Source organism: Pleurodeles waltl, chromosome 10 (genome assembly GCF_031143425.1).
Source record: "Pleurodeles waltl isolate 20211129_DDA chromosome 10, aPleWal1.hap1.20221129, whole genome shotgun sequence".
NCBI lineage: Eukaryota > Metazoa > Chordata > Amphibia > Caudata > Salamandridae > Pleurodeles > Pleurodeles waltl.
Window position 1 is genome coordinate 89,722,710 of NC_090449.1, and position 17,618 is coordinate 89,740,327.

Below are 17,618 nucleotides of genomic sequence, written 5' to 3' on the forward strand. Positions count from 1 at the left end.
TACAAAATATCAGAAGAGAAATGTATGGATTCAGGTGAAAGTCAGAAAAAAACGAGTTAAAATAATAGGCCTAAGCACATATATTAACCTTTAAAAAAACACAACATATGGCTCTCGTGGGTCAACAATGTTTGCTGCTTGTTAATTCATTTAACTAACATTTTTGATTAACGAAACTGTGTTACTCTCAGTAAAATATTGTTTTAAGGATATGTTTTGTGTGAGTTAGTCTTCTCCCAGTAGGATAGAGTTGGTGGTCTCGATTGCTGTGAACTAGATCAGCTTCAAATTTACATCTTTATTGGTATCCATAAATGTTTTCTCAGCCCATTCCAAATTTAGAGAAGGTTGATGGTTTTTATAATATCAAGTAAAAAAAACTTACATTGTTCAGATGTAGATAAAGAGGTTTAAAATATTTTTCTCACTTTGTGAATATAAAAGTGCAGTTGCACGCATAAACGTTTTCCTACGCCTAAATGTTCTCTATGTATATACTTGAATGCTTTTGCTAGTGATTAAGTAGGCATCCACAAATGCATTCTCTTGGGTACTCTTGGGAACATGCGATTCATACTGATTTCTAGATCTATTCCTGGACAGATTTGTGAAGACCAAAAAATTGAAAATGTATTTTGTACTTGTTGAAGAAACCCTATGGTAATAAAGTCCCGATTTTGTTCTGCATTTGCCCTTAAGTGTATTCCTGTAGGACCAGGTTTGAATCAGATAGATCATGAAGCCCTCAACATGCATACTAATGCACAGTTCAGAGGCTTTAGTGTTTTTAAATTTGTGCAAGAGCAGAATGTGGGTCCATCATCTTAGACACCAAGATCATTCTGCTGGATTTTTGCACTCTCTCATTCACCTTAGATGCGCCACATAACTTGTAGAAGCTTAATGAAAATGAAGCTCTAGTTCTAAAGCAAATGTGCGTCATTATATGTAGGGAAATACAATCTTTCAAAAGAATGAACTTGCTAAACATTAAGAAATAAGTTGAAAACATGCCAGACACTAGTGACTGCCACTTGGAAGTGAACAATACCAAGAACTGAACAAATAGTTGATCCGCTGTGCCTTTTTCTGTAGATGTATAAATGGCTATCACTCTTCTCTAACATCAAATCTATTTTCTAAGCATTTGTTTCATACACTTTGCTTCATGCCTTGTATGTCTTGGTATTTAGTGAAGCTGCATTTTACTTGACGTATGGAAACCAACTTATAGTTTTAGTTTTGTAACTGGCATCCATGGAACACAATGGACGCAGTATTATGGAATATTACCTTCAGTATTTCATCATAGTGCAGTCTGTGCATTTTAGTAGTTCTCGGGATGGTGTCAGAAGTACAGAATTAAAATAAAATCAACAGTAATTAAGAGTTTATATGCTGTCTGTTGATTTCCAGATATAAAGGTGGTAATAGTCTTGGTTTTTAATTACAGTAATGTATCTGGTAGAACTGGCTGTTCGTAAATCAGATCTTCTGTCTGTTGCTGTCTTTTCCAAATAACAGTAGTTATCATTTCCTTCACCATTTTTGCCTCTTTTGCTATCTCCATCTCTGTTATTACCTCCGTCTCCGCCCGCTGCCACCCTACCCAGCACGGAAAGGATTTTGAAATAGTACACCTCCTCAGTTTTACATTGCAGTGTTTACACATTCCTAAATTCAGCTTGATCACTTTAATTTTAATATATAAAGATTGGTGAAAACTGAATATCCATCTTAAATGTGTGTGAGATCATGACAGTGTTTTCACACCAGTGTTCTGTCATAACCCACTGGCTCTACTTTGTGGATATAGGCAGAGCTTTCACACTGATGTGCTGGGATAACCCACTGGCTCTACTTTGTGGGTTTAGACAGTGGGAGGTAATAATCAGATTGATGGAAGCAACTGTTGTTAGGAGCACTTGTGTTTGCTGTGCAAAACATTTTTGTTACATGTTTAACATTTTTCACGTGCATTGTCTGTACAAACTGTGACATCCCTCAGACTTTTTAATGTCTATTCATTCACAAGTGTTTGAGATAGTACCAATAATAAAAACATAATCTACAAATAGAAGAAAAAAAAAAGATCATTTTCCTCCCCATCCTTAGGAAAGCATTTCAGATTGCGGGAGATGTTCCTTGCCTCCATTCTGTCAGTTTGAGGTGAGAGCATATACCTATTAAGTCAGTTTCTGACTGCAGTATGAAGATCCATATCTACATATTTGTCATACTATGTTTTCTTTTTTTTTTGTTTCATGCTGTAATTTTTTGTCTTGGTTCAGCCTGCCGTGGAAGGGGTAGAGGTGAGAATTGGCGTGATGGTCTCAGGAAGTTACATTCTTTTGTTTTTGTGATACTTAGTTGTGGTTTTTCAGTTATTGTGATTTGTTAGTTGTAGCGGTGTTGTGTACTGGGTTACGTGCTTTGTTGTCTTTTAGTGCAGTGATGTGATGTCAGTCATTCAGTGTATATCTGTGGTGGAAATTGTACTAGTAACACTGTTTTTCTCTGTCAAATGCGTTTTTTATTAACCCAATTCTTCCCAAACCTTTGCATGCTGTACCAGACCATCGGCTTTTCGTTTATGGTGTGAAAGTGACTGGTTGATAACTAAAACTGACTTGCTAAAACAAAATAATTGCTAATTCATTTAAGTTGACATGTAAACATTGTATTTTTAGATGTTGTGTGAAAAGTAGTATCTATTTTTTAATCTTTGGAGAATTTGACCATTTTCATCAAGAACACAGTTTTGTTTCCTAGTGAGTTAATAAAATGGCATGCTTGCAAGTGAGTTTATCAATAGTCTTTATGTAAGCCTGATGTGTCCTTGACTGATACTTTTAGCTGCAGATATGAAATGTTGCCAACTTCAAAAGACTTTTCCATTGTGTTATTCCATTAAAACAACAATACAACAGTTAATTGTTAGTTGAAGACTCTTACAGTAGAATATGTTGTCCATTTATTAGTAATTGTGGCTACTTTAATACACCGGGTCTACATAACTTCCATTTTGCTCTTTTTTTATTGAAATTTAGAATGAACAGTAGGTACAGTGGTAGGCCTCGGGTGCTTTAAAAAAATTGCAGCATTGAGCCTCTTCTGGAAACGCTTGTTGTATATTTTTCTGCCAACTAGTGGTTGGTCTTTGGTGACATCAATAGGTGGTCAATGTGACTCACTTTGACATCTGCCTTAGTTCCACAGTGCACAATATGTGACATTCAGTTTAGGTTTTATTTTCCACTCGTCTGTTCTGAAGTGTCGTAGTGAGCTTCATGGAAGGTTCCATGTCCTAAATACCAACACATGTGACAAAGAACACAGTTAGACATCCAGTAATTGAAGTGTACTTCTTTTTAGATTTAGTCTTTGACCTAGGCGGCCATAGAATTGTCCATTGAGTCTCTGGGACACAATTTTGTGAAATGTGAAATTCTCGTAAAATTCTGTCTAAACTGTAGGAAGAAGTCCGCATTATACCATGGGCCAATACTGCATACCCTGTCTGCCAATGGTTGCAGTTCTAATGACCATCTGATAGAGACTTCTAGTGGCAGATTCTTTACCTTGGAATTCTCCCCAGGCGTCAGACTGGATCTGGAAGAGTTTCATGAGCAGTACCCCTGCACACTGGTAGGTGGCATCGCTTGGCTCCGCTTCTGTTGTCTGCTTTGTCCGTGGTGAAAATGATGTTGTGGGTCCTATATAGGTACCAACGACAGTTCCTTTCTTTGCCCGCCTGCCTACGCTGATCCGAAGAGAGCTACCCCTTGTAGGAGGCTGGCCTGGCTTGTAGTGGGTACCAAGGGGTACTTACACTCTGTCCCAGGTCCAGTTATCCCTTATCAGTATAGAAGAGGTGTTTCTAGCAGCTTAGGCTGATAGAGGGTAGCTATAGCAGAGCAGCTTAGGCTGAACTAGGAGACATGCAAAGCTCCTATGGTTCAACAGTGCATTGAAGGGCATGATCATGGAACTCCCTGGAAAAACTCAAAAGGAGATGGGATGTCCTTTTCCCATGTTGGCTTTTCTCCTAGAGAGGTTCCTCAGAAGGGAGTAGGGTTTTCCCCCTTTGAACTTCTGTTTGGCCACCTTGTCAGGGGACCACTTGCACTTGTGAAGGAGAGTTGGGAGAGACCTTTCCACAAACCCAAGGAAGATGTGGTGGACTATGTACTAGACCTCTGCTCTAGGATGGCAAGATACATGGAAAAAGCATCCAAAATCCTTGAGGCCAACAAACAACTCCAGAAGCAGTGGTACGACCAAAAGGCTGCACTGGTGGAGTTTAAACCAGGGCAGAAGGTGTGGGTTCTGGAGCCTATGGCTCCCAGGGGACTTCAGGGCAGGGTGAGTGGCCCTACCTTATCCTAGAAAAAAAAAGTGAGGTCACCTGCTTGGTAGACCTGGGCATTAGCAGGACAACCAAAAGGGTGATCCATGTGAACCACCTCAGGCTTTTCTGTGACAGGGCTGATGTAACAATACTGATGGTTTCTGATGAGGATCGGGAAACAGAGAGTGGACTTCTCCCTGACCTCCTCTCTCACAACCCTAAAGATGGATCAGTTGATGGAGTTGTCTACTGAGACACCCTCGCTTCCCAGCATCAGGCTGACTGCAGTCAGCTCCTGCAGAAGTATGCAAAGCTCTTCTCCTTAACCCCTGGACAGACACACTGGTGTACCCAGGATGTGGACCCTGGAGATAGCATGTCTATCAAATCAAAGATCCATCTGGAGGCTGACCAAGTTAAGGAGAGCATCAAAGTTGAAGTAAACAAGATGCTGGATTTAGGGGTTATTGGACCCTCTGACAGCTAGCCCAGTGGTCTTAGTCACCAAGCCTCACCTCCAGGCTGGAAAGAAAGAAATGAGGTTCTGTGTGGACTACAGAGTTCTCAACTCTGTCACCAAGACAGATGCTCACCCCATACCCAGGGCTGATGAGCTTATAGACAAATTAGGTGTAGCAAAGTACCTCAGTACCTTTGACTTGACTGCATTGAACTGGCACAATTGCATGGCACCAGGAGCAAAAGAAAAGACGGCACTCTCCACACCCGATGGGCGTTATCAGTTTACTGTTATGCCCTTTGGTTTGAAGAATGACCCTGCTGCCTTCCAAAGGTTGGTGAATCAAGTCCTTGCTGTCTTGGAGTCCTTTAGTGCAGCATATTTAGATGATATTGCTGTCTTTAGCTCCTCCTGGCAGGATCACCTGGTCCACCTGGGGAAGGTTTTGTAGGCCTTGCAAATTTGCAGGCCTCACTATTAAGGCATCCAAATGCCAGCTAGGGCAGGCCACTGTTGTATTACTTAGGCCACCTTGTAATTGGAGGCAAAGTGCAACCCTCACAACCCAAGATCCAGGCTATTCTGGACTGAGAAGATCCTATCATCCAGACTCAAGTCAGGGCATTCCTTGGCTTGACTGGTTATTACAGGAGGTTTGTGTAGGGGTATGGGTCCATTGTGACCCCATTCACAGAAATTACCTCTAAAATGATGCCCAAGTAGTTTAACCGGACAGTTAGTTGTCAAGAGGCCTTTGACACCTTAAAGCAGGCACTGTGCTCAGCACCAGTTCTCAGAGCTCCAGACTACTTTAAGCAGTTCATTATGCAGACAGACTTCTCTGAACATAGGATAGGAACAGTCCTGTCACAGACCAATGATGTTGCCCATGACTAGCTTGCTGCTTTCATTAGCAGGAGGTTACTCCCCAGGGAACAGCGTTGGAGTACCATTGAGAGGGAGGCCTTTGCTCTGGTTTGGTTCCTGAAGAAGTTGAGACCATACTTGTGTTGGTACTCAAGTTATTGTTCAGACTGACCACATACCTCTCAGATGGCTGATGCAAACGAAAGGTAAATACCCTAAACTTTTGAGATGGTGCGTTTCCCTATAGGGAATGGACTTTACAGTGGAACGTAGACCTGGGACTGTCTATGCCAATGCAGATGGACAGTCCAGGTTTTTCCTCTTGGACACTAAAGACTCTCTTGGGAAAGGTGAATCTCATCTTTTTTTGTTTGCGCTGGGTTGTGTAGGAAAATGCCCCTTATTCCCTCCCGATCACCACCACGTTTGCCTGATGTTGATGCCAACTTGATTGAGTGTGTGCTGGGATCCTGTTATCCAAGCCCCAACACCAGTTTTCTTTCCCTAAACTGTGCCATTGCTTCCTTCCACAATTTGCATACCCCTAACACACAGCTAAGTCCCTTGTAAAAGGTACTAGTGGTATCAAGGGCTCTGTGGCCAGGGAGGGTCCATAAGGGCTTCAGCATGTATTGTGCCATCCTAAGGGACCCCTCACCAAACACATACATACTCCCATTGCAGCTTGTGTGTGCGGGTGGGTAGAAGAAGACAGTCAACATGACATCCCTCTCTGGGTGCTATGCCCACAACCCACTGCCTGTGGCGTAGGTAAGTCACCCCTCTATCAGGCCTTACAGCCCTAAGGCAGGGTGCACTATACCACAGGTAAGTGCATGAGCAATATGCCCCTACAATGTCTTTCCATTCTTAGTGCAGTGTGACCGTATTGAGCACATGGGCTGGGAATATGTCATTAGGAACTCCACAGCTCCATGATGGCTGTGCGGTCAATAAACCCACTCTGATGCCAGTGTTGGATTTATTGAAAAATGCACACATAGGGCATCTTAAAGATTCCCCCTGTATTTCACTTAACCCTTTAGTGTAAGGCTGACCAGTTTGTGCCAGCCTGCCACTCAAAGACAATTTTCTGATCCCATGGAGTGAGAGCCTTTGTGTTCTCTGGTGTCAGGAACAAAGCCTGCTCTGGCTGGAGTTGCTTCACACCTCCCCCTTTTAGGAGCTTTAACACTTGGCAGTGAGCCTCAAAGGCTCCTGCCTCCTGTTACATAGCTCCAGGACACACCAACAAGTGGAGATGCCTGCCCCCTCGAACAAGCTCCACTTTTGGCAGCAGGTCCTTCTGGAAAATTAAGAAAATCAAGGAGTGATCACTACAGCTGGGACCACCCCTAGGGTGACTAGAGCTGTAGTGACCCCCCCTCCTGGCAGAATCCTCCATCTTGCAATGGAGGAGAGTAGCCAATAGGGATAGGATGGTGCCCCCCTCCCCAAAGGGAGTCGGCCCAGGAAGGGTGTAGCCACACTCAGTGACAGCAGCCATTGGCTACTGTTCTCTAACCCCTGTAGTGCCATAAATCTTGTATTTAGGGGCACCCCTGAACCTTCCTCTTCAGATTCCTGGGAACATCAAGAAGAAGAGGGACTGAAGAGCCAACCTCAGTAGTGAAGACTCCAGACAACAACTGACTTGACCTCAGCCCTACCGGCCTGTCTGCAGCTTCAAGACTCCTGCTACAAAAGGTGATGCATTGTGAAGGACCAGCGACCTCTACAAACCCCCCCGAGGACTGCCTGCCCACCAGAAGACCAAGAGCGCTTGAGGACAGCCGCCCTGTCTAAAAGAAACAACCAAGAAAGACTCCAGATACCTCAGATCTGCGAGCCCTGCCCACTCTGCAACCAATGTCCACGACCTGAGTTGATGTGGCCCACCATTCCAGAGAAGGTCCCTAGGTGATTCTGCCCTCGAGTCCACCCTGGGTTGACGGCTCCTGGCCAACACGATGAGTCCTGGAGCCTAAATCCAGAGGACCCTCCTGACAGCGACCAGATCCAACGAAGATTCCTGAGGCCCAGACGTACCCTTGCCTTTGGTTTTCCACATCCACCTCCCTGGACCCAGGCTGCAGCATCTTTGTGACCCCCTGGGTTTCACACACTGAAAAGCATTGGGCGCCTGATGCTGTGTTTGCAGCTTGCACTCTGCCACCCCTGTGCTGCAAAGGGTGTGTTTGGTCCTGACCTGTGCCCCTGCCCCTCCTTCCCCCCCACCCAAGGTCCCTGGACCCAGGCTGCAGCATCTTTGTGACCCCCTGGGGTTCACACACTGAAGAGCATTGGGCGCCCGATGCTGTGTTTGCAGCCTGCTTTCGGCTGCCCCTGTGCTGCCTGGGGTGTGTTTTTGGTGCTGACCTGTGGCTCCCCCAAACCCTTCCCCTCCCCTCCCGGTTGCTCATTTAAACCCCTAGGTCTGTCTGCTGAAGTCACAGGTACTTAACTGCAACCGGTTTCTTTCCAAGTGCCCCCAATCTCCGTAGGAGTCCATTAAAAACCCAACACAGACTTTGACATCTGCACCCGGCTAGCCCTGTGTTGCTGATCGTGCGCTTTTTGGGGTCAATGTGAACCGTGACCTGTGGACATCCTAACCCCCGAAGACTGAGATCGTAAGTAGGGTACTTACTGTAAATTGTATCAACACTTTTCTTCCCCCTAAGACTGCATTGCTTCCTATGAGAAATTGCACAGTCTACTTTTGAAGTTGAAACGTGTTACTTGTAAACGGTTTTATCTGCAAAACTTAAACAAAATGCATTTGATATATAAGCTTGATACAAACGTACAACTGCACTTACCTGCAACAAAAGTCATTTTGGTTGCAGGAAATAAAGTAACAAAGTATATTTTTACTATATAAAAACATTGGCCTGGAGTTAGTCATTAAGTATGTGCCTCATTTCTTGACTGTGTTTGTACAACAAATGCTTTGCACTACCCTCTGATAAGCCTATCTGCTGAGCCACACTATCACAAAAGAGAGCATTACTACTATCTACTTTGGCCTCTGTTAATCCTTTGGGGACTCACTGTAATCTGTGCACATTATACCTAATTTTGGTATAGTTTCCTATAAAGACCTCCTAGCTCCAAGAAGCCCCAGCCTCAAGCATTGCACAGCTTCAAGACATATGTCCTTCTTGCAACCTCTGTGTTGTTGGCGTCCATCTTCTTTGTGCTTCGCGACTCCCTGTGCCTGCTGCCAGAGGTTCCTCCTGGGGTCTCCTTCGATTTCTGCTGGTTCTCCTCACTGATGAAGGCTGGTCCTGACTTATCTTCAAATGTTGAGTCCCTCGGTCCTTGCTGGTCCCAACTAGAGCAACTCTTTGTGCAACACTCCTTTTGCCAAGGCTTGTTGGTGGTCCTGCTGATCCCTCTGCATTCAGCAGTTGGCATGGTGACAGCTTGTGGACAACTGGTATACTTCATCGCCTGGACACCACAGCTGTTTCTTCACAGCAACCGTCAAACAAAAAGCATCTGCGAGAAGTGTGGGCATTGCCCTCCTGCACCCCCCCTGGACGTCTTAAGGTGATTTGGATTCTGTCCCCTTTCTTCGCAGGTGCTTCTTGCCCGGAATCCACACCTGGGTTCCAACGTCCTTGTCCATTGGTCACCGTAGCAGCTGGTCAGCCGAGGTCCCCTTTGACTTCAGTGGGAGGTTCTGACAGGACTTCACCCCTATGTACCTGGGCTCCCTGATGTAGGTACTCCACTTCTCTGGGTGTCCACAGATAAGGACAGTCTTGAACCTTACTTGCCCCAACCGGTTTCCTATGGGGCCTCTGGGAAGGGTCTGTCTCCAACCTTTTCCTAACTACGACTTACCCAATGTTATCCTGTTGGACACCCAACACTAGAAAACAGCTCTGCAAACGGATACCTGCTACCTACCTCTAGTGTTCTAGTACTTGCCCAGTCCTTAGGATTCTTGAGTGTTAGTCTTGATTACTTGTGATTTTAGTAACCCATTTTATTTTTTTAGCGTATGGTTTGGACCCCCCATAGGGGCCTTGTTATTATATGCTTGTGCCTACCTGTTATCAAGTATATTGTTTTGTGTTCATATCTCCAGTTAGGAGATATACTAAAGTTAGTTTATTGCCCTAGTGTTAATAAATAACTAACATTTGTTGTGGCTCTTTCTTTTGTGTAAATCATTGACTGACTTTGTAGCTATTGCAATTTCTGATAAGCCTTAGACGCCCTCCACAGCTACCTTTTGAGAGCTTTGGTTATTTGAAACCTCTAACACTATCACTACCGGTTGCCTGGCCTCGGTGCAGGGTGCATCACCTATGAGTGTACCACATATACTAAGCCAGCCTGCTACAAATAGTGTTTGAAAAATTCTCAGATTGCAGTTAGTCCATGTACTTTCTCACTATAGGTGGAATGCTTCATCACTTAAACACGACCCCCTGATGTACCGCCGGAAAAAAAAAATGTTGTCCAGAGATTTTAATTTTTGATTTGTGTTTTGGGATTATTCGAGAAGTAATTTAGTTTGGGTAGACACTGCTGATTCGGGCCAAATTTTTCTGGATGAAATTTTAAAAAATGTCAAATGTTGTTGCAGGGATATTGTAATATTTCTGAAGCCATGAGACCTATATACTTCATTTTGGTGTCAAAGCATAGGTTTTGGGTGTCAGGTAGTCTTATAGAGACAAAATAACTCCTCAGAGCAACCCTTCTGCCATTTTTCAAAATGCGGCTAAAATAGAAAAAGAAGACGTATATAGAAATTAAACAAATAATGATTTTTAATCCTTTTATGTATACACCATACAATGTTTATTATATGCATATGGCAAAAATGTTTCACTCCTGTTTTAGATACATTTTCATAGTTCACTTTATTTGTTTCGGCAATCGCTCAGGGTACGTTTACAGAATGTTGAATATTTGAGGGGAGCATATCGACAAGAGCATATCGACAGGGACATATTTTTGTAGCACAAGTTTTGCAAGTACATGTGCGTATAAGTTCCGTGGGTAGAGGCTTTAGAAATTTTGTAGGTTTTAGCACCCCATTAATATCTTCCCACCTAAATTCTCACTGAACTTTTTCTACATATGCATGATCCAAAACATTTACACATCTTTTGATCAAATAGAAAGCTATCTGATTATGTCAGCGCTCTGAATATGACGTCTGGGGAAGATTACTTAGTGGGACTGATCTCTTGAACTCACTGTACCGAAGATTGTCAAATGTGTGGCAACCTTTTGACTTATGTTGACCCCACTTTACCAATACTGGAACCCGGGGACCCCCACTGAATCATTATTGAAAAGCCGGGTACCCCCCAGAAAGTCACTACTGAGAGCCGGGGACCTAATCTGTTAATATTATTACATTTTCTCAGCAGTCATGGACCCCCTGAGGAGGCTGTGCGAGCACCCAGGGGTGCCCGGACCACATATTGGGAACCACTGTTCTACAGAATATGAAGCGGGATTGTGTCTTTTCTCACCTGTTCCATAACGTATCCGTAACTCCGACAATCCTTGACTTATGAGTATTGCAAAAAATCACACTAAGTAGCACACTATTATCTGTGTAATTTGACAATACAATAATGTAAGGAAATGCCTCCTTGGCATGGTTACCCCCTGACTTTTTGCCTTTGCTGATGCTATGTTTTGAATTGAAAGTGTGCTGAGGTCTGCTAACCAGGCCCCAGCACCAGTGTTCTTTCCCTAACCTGTACTTTTGATTCCACAATTGGCACACCCTGGCATCCAGATAAGTCCCTTGTAACTGGTACCTCTGGTACCAAGGGCCCTGATGCCAGGGAAGGTCTCTAAGGGCTGCAGCATGTATTATGCCACCCTAGAGACCCCTCACTCAGCACAGACACACTGCTTACCAGCTTGTGTGTGCTAGTGAGAACAAAATGAGTAAGTCGACATGGCACTCCCCTCAGGGTGCCATGCCAGCCTCTCACTGCCTATGCAGTATAGGTAAGACACCCCTCTAGCAGGCCTTACAGCCCTAAGGCAGGGTGCTCTATACCATAGGTGAGGGTACCAGTGCATGAGCACTGTGCCCCTACAGTGTCTAAGCAAAACCTTAGACATTGTAAGTGCAGGGTAGCCATAAGAGTATATGGTCTGGGAGTCTGTTTTACACGAACTCCACAGCACCATAATGGCTACACTGAAAACTGGGAAGTTTGGTATCAAACTTCTCAGCACAATAAATGCACACTGATGCCAGTGTACATTTTATTGTAAAATACACCACAGAGGGCACCTTAGAGGTGCCCCTTGAAACTTAACCGACTATCTGTGTAGGCTGACTGGTTCCAGCAGCCTGCCACACTAGAGACATGTTGCTGGTCCCATGGGGAGAGTGCCTTTGTCACTCTGAGGCCAGTAACAAAGCCTGCACTGGGTGGAGATGCTAACACCTCCCCCAGGCAGGAGCTGTAACACCTGGCGGTGAGCCTCAAAGGCTCACCCCTTTGTCACAGCACCGCAGGACACTCCAGCTTAGTGGAGTTGCCCGCCCCGGCCCCCACTTTTGGCGGCAAGGCTGGAGGAAACAAAGAAAGCAACAAGGAGGAGTCACTGGCCAGTCAGGACAGCCCCTAAGGTGTCCTGAGCTGAAGTGACTCTAACTTTTAGAAATCCTCCATCTTGCAGATGGAGGATTCCCCCAATAGGATTAGGGATGTGACCCCCTCCCCTTGGGAGGAGGCACAAAGAGGGTGTACTCACCCTCAGGGCTAGTAGCCATTGGCTACTAACCCCCCAGACCTAAACACGCCCTTAAATTTAGTATTTAAGGGCTCTCCCTGAACCTAGAAATTAGATTCCTGCAACTACAAGAAGAAGGACTGCTGAGCTGAAAGACCCCTGCAGAGGAAGACCAGAAGACACCAACTGCCTTGGCCCCAGACTTACCGGCCTGTCTCCTGCCTTCCAAAGAACCCTGCTCCAGCGACGCTTTCCAAGGGACCAGCGACCTCTGAATCCTCTGAGGACTGCCCTGCTTCGAAAAAGACAAGAAACTCCCGAGGACAGCGGCACTGCTCCAAAAGAACTGCAACTTTGTTACAAGGAGCAGATTTAAAGACCCCGGCAACTCCCCGCAAGAAGCGTGAGACTTGCAACACTGCACCCGGCGACCCCGACTCGACTGGTGGAGAACAACCAACTCAGGGAGGACCCTCCGGCGACTCTACGACTGTGAGTAACCAAAGTTGTCCCCCCTGAGCCCCCACAGCGACGCCTGCAGAGGGAATCCCCAGGCTCCCCCTGACCGCGACTGTCTGAACTCCATTTCCCGACGACTGGAAAAGACCCTGCACCCGCAGCCCCCAGCCCCTAAAGAAACGGAACTTCTGTGCATGAGTGACCCCCAGGAGGCCCTCTCCCTTGCCCAGGTGGTGGCTACCCTGAGGAGCCCAAGAGACCCCGTGGTCTCCCATTGAAAACTGAAGGAAACCTGACGCGTGTTTGCACACTGCACCCGGCCGCCCCCGCGCGGCTGAGGGTGTACTTTCTGTGCTACTTTGTGTCCCCCCAGGTGCCCTACAAAACCCCCCTGGTCTGCCCTCCGAAGACGCGGGTACTTACCTGCTGGCAGACTGGAACCGGGGCACCCCCTTCTCTCCATTATAGCCTATGTGTTTTGGGCACCTCTTTGACCTTTGCACCTGACCGGCCCTGAGCTGCTGGTGTGATAACTTTGGGGTTGCTCTGAACCCCCAACGGTGGGCTACCTTGGACCAAGAACTGAACCCTGTAAGTGCCTTACTTACCTTTTGAAACTAACAATAACTTACCTCCCCCAGGAACTGTGAAAATTGCACTGTGTCCACTTTTAAAACAGCTTATTGTGTTTTATGTAAAAAGTATACATGCTAGAGTAATGATTCAAAGTTCCTAGAGTACTTACCTGCAATACCTTTCAAAAGAGCTATTACATGTAAAATTTGAACCTGTGGTTCTTAAAATAAACTAAGAAAAGATATTTTTCTATAACAAAACCTATTGGCTGGATTTGTCTCTGAGTGTGTGTACCTCATTTATTGTCTGTGTATGTACAACAAATGCTTAACACTACTCCTTGGATAAGCCTACTGCTCGACCACACTACCACAAAATAGAGCATTAGTATTATCTATTTTTACCACTATTTTACCTCTAAGGGGAACCCTTGGACTCTGTGCATGCTATTCCTTACTTTGAAATAGCACATACAGAGCCAACTTCCTACAACATTCATCTGAGTCTCTCATGTTCTTTGACACACAGATATATAGTTAATGATAGCTGTCGAATTCAATGTGCCGTTCTTGCGAGATGCACGCTGACTTTGATATCTGTAGAACAGTCTGAACGTCCTCTCCGAAGTTTTGAATGGATAAATTCTTGACCAATCGCAATTGTGACATAGTCCGCAACAACAGCAGTTTAGTTTTTTCAGGTGAAAGGTTTTTTTTCGAGCTCTTCTACGAGTTTGTGCTTCACTGGTTCAGTTGCCGAATCTCCATCAAATAATGCTTTTGTTGAAAGAAGGTCATGCTACAGAATGTCCTTGATAAATTCACCCCTTTCTGTTGCTACATCTATATCGCTGTGTGCTTGCAACAGGTGTGTTTTTTTTAAACCTGTTTTGTAGTAGCTGGTTGAATGAAACTCTTACTATGTCCATTAAAGCATGGACTTTTAGCTTTAGTGATTGTCAAACAGCATTTTCTCTTTCAATACAAATTTCTCCTGCTTCAGTTCTGCGTATGTGTTCAATCCATGTTCCAAAACAACTAGTAGGCATGTCTTTGTTATCATCTACATGTTTGGTCACTAAGCTGTGTACTCGTACAGGCTCAGTCATTTCAAAGGGGTTTCCTTGCTGCTGCATGGAATGAAGAAGACTGTCCACATGTTTATTAAAATGTTGCCCTCTCTTTCCCACAAGTTTGTGGTGAGGAACAGTTTCACAATGGTCCATTAATTTGGAATTTGTCATCTCTCTGAAGACATTGCAAATAGAAAGGACTTTATGGTAAACTAGCTGCTATTTTGCAACATATTCACTTTTGCGTGTCTGACCAACAATTCCCCTGGAGCTTTTCTGTGATTTACGGATAGTCTGTTCCATTTTCATATCTGGAGCCACAGCATTGAACCTTCCCTGTCTTGCAACACAAAATGACTTTAAAGACAGTATCTGTAGAGGTATGTTTTTTCCACCTTGTAGCTTCTCCAGGCTTTCCAAATACCAGGACCCATATCTCAGGTAGTTTATGCAATCGATTTTGTGATAGCCAGTAATCAGTGACTCCACAGTCTTACCATGCAGGTCCTAATCACCTTCCCGATCAGCATGTACCAAGTTTTTCACTAGAGCTATCGTGTGAAAAACATTTCCCCAGTATGTGCAAAGTTCTGATTTTTATTCACATTCTTTAGACAAACTCTACAAACTTGGTTTTCTGATTTTGAACTGAGTGTATTGAACATTGCCTGGATTTGTATTATGTCTTTTGAATGAAGTGCACCGTGTGCCTCGCTCTCTTCAGAGATAAGATATGCAAAACCACATTTTTCATTCCTGTTCCAGAAAGCATTCCAACGCAGTGTTTCTACAACCTCAGATATGATGAGCATACCTTTTAACGAACAAACATGAGTTCCACTCAATACTGACTGGACAGTTTTGCTTCCAAAGATTTCAGCCTCAATAAGTGCATTGTCTATGCCACAGATAATTTCCTGGACCCAGCAACACAACTTTTGTCATGGAAAATGCCCATCATATTGGAAAAAGATCATCACATTCTACTGGATTGCTCATAAAAATGTCAGCTACAATACGGAAAGCACCTTAATCGCAGAAAAGTGGCAGTTTAGGCTGGTCTTCAAAACGAGAACACACATTTTCTAAACTTTTTAGAGCTATGCATACTGTTATGCAGTTTGTGACTGGAGATGGTATTACTGGTAAATATCCAACCTCCTTCAGTGGGATGGTATTCTGGGAGATCAGAGCATGAATTCCAGCTGACAGTGGAACTGGCTTTTCTTCGTCCTTCACTCCGCACCGAATAAGCATTATGATAAATTTACTTAAATCAGCTTAGAGGATCGCAACAATCTGGCAGAAGAAGGTCCATATCCTCAGCCACTTTGAAACTTTCCGGTAGACCAGGACGTGTTGATGGCTTATAGTAATTTTGCACACGTTGGCAATGCAGTTGGATTATAAGTTTGCTGCTTCGTTTATGCCTACAGCTGACACAACTTGTTTGCCAGCAGCTATTTCATTGATACAGTCTTGAAAAAGTTCACCAGGGCATTAACGTGTGCTGGATGTTCCAGACAAAAAGAGATGCCATCAAAATTATCAAGAGCAGCAATTGTAAATAATTTCCTGGTAAAGTGACTTGGAAGTGGCATGCTGTCTGATTCACAAGATTTTACAGAATGAGCTGCTAACAATTTCCTGCTCCGTACTATGTCATTATTACTTGTTAATACTCCATTCTTATTCATTGAAGTGATTAGCTGTCAAGTTTTGCTCTTGTCATAGATTGAGTGGACAGCCATCATGTGTGGTGGAGTTTTCTTTTTGCAGTGAAATAATTCATAAAACATGGTTTAGAAAAGACATTGTATTTCCATCGCATAAGCCTGTCGGTTCATGGGATTGTCTTCCACTTCTTCGCTTAAATCTTCAAAGCCATCATCAATGTTTCTGGCTTCTGTTCTGAACTCAAGTACTTTAGTTTGTAACAGTTTTGCTTTGCTGATACAAACAATGATGTAACAAAATGGCTTTCTTGTTGACCCCCAGGATTTGAGGCGTTCTGGGGCTATGCAAAGTTTGACATTAAGTCAAAAATCTAAATCTTTCAGGATGTTTAAAATGGTTCCTGCTGATTTTACTGCATCCTGTGATCTTGTTTTGGCAGCAAGAACTTAAGGAGTCAAATCAGCTGAGAACACTATAAGTAGCTCATTCTTTTTGTTATACTGACAAAAACGAGTTCTGTTATACATTCTTACCAGCAAAATATTTTTCATTATTATAGATCAATTAATCAGTGTTGACCAATATATATTTCTGATCTTTAAAACTTCATTTGGTTTTTCAAAGAGTGCAAACTTAACTGAAGGCTGGCAGTTACGTTGCTGCTGGGAGCTCATTGTACATTCATATTTTCGAATGTATGCACACATGCAGTTCAGGTGGGCATACAAATCTGCTGCAAATACATTCACCTTGCTCTTTAGGTCAGCTACTCAGCTGAAATTTCTTCTTGGAAGAAGATAGCTGTCGCTAAAAATATGTTTGCCCTTTACATACTCTGTACTTTGTTCTTTCGTCACTCCCTTTGGCCCTTGTTCTGGCTAAACCACAGATAATACATTGAAGATCCTCTGCTTTCTGATCAGCTGTTGGTGGTGGACGAGGGATAGCCATCGATATTCTAAGTGGAGGAGCATTGGGTTTGGTTGTCTCTGCTTTCTCAGAAGACACTGATTCTTATTATGATTCACTGTTTTCTGCTATTTTTTTAAAAACATTTCCAGGCTTTTTTCCTTTGAATATGACTTGTAGCACATGGTGTTACAGTGATAAAATATTTGGTCCTCTTCACCCATCAGTTTTAATCCTTTGTGAACTTGGTCATGAAGTATTTCTGCAGCATCTCAAACTCTCTTCTGTCCAGCCGTATTTGAATTAGCTTTTCTTTTGGATCATTTTGGCATCTGACACATTTTTCTTTGTTGAAGGAGTCCTCAGATTTTGTAGTTAGCAACACTGTTAGGAGGTAAAGATCCTCTGCTACCACCTGCTTCGCTCATGTTTATGAATTTGAATCAACAGAAAATCTGTAACAAAACCAATATTAGAACATTGGAATGTTGGGAGCTCCATATCAGACAATGGTG

General features: G+C 43.8%; 1 protein-coding gene across 3 annotated transcripts in view; it reads left to right on the plus strand.

Annotated features, from left to right (window-relative positions):
* The window catches only part of TRRAP (transformation/transcription domain associated protein), a 1,102,174-nt gene that overhangs the window by 461,255 nt on the left and 623,301 nt on the right, over window positions 1-17,618 (plus strand). Inside the window, exons 32-33 of one of the 3 annotated variants that reach the window (XM_069209830.1) lie at window positions 2,116-2,169; window positions 2,292-2,312. The exons of the other annotated variants lie outside the window; for them this stretch is intronic. Of the exons in view, the coding sequence (XP_069065931.1) occupies window positions 2,116-2,169; window positions 2,292-2,312 (75 nt within the window). The remainder of the gene's footprint in view (window positions 1-2,115; window positions 2,170-2,291; window positions 2,313-17,618) is intronic. 3 annotated transcript variants of the gene reach the window in all.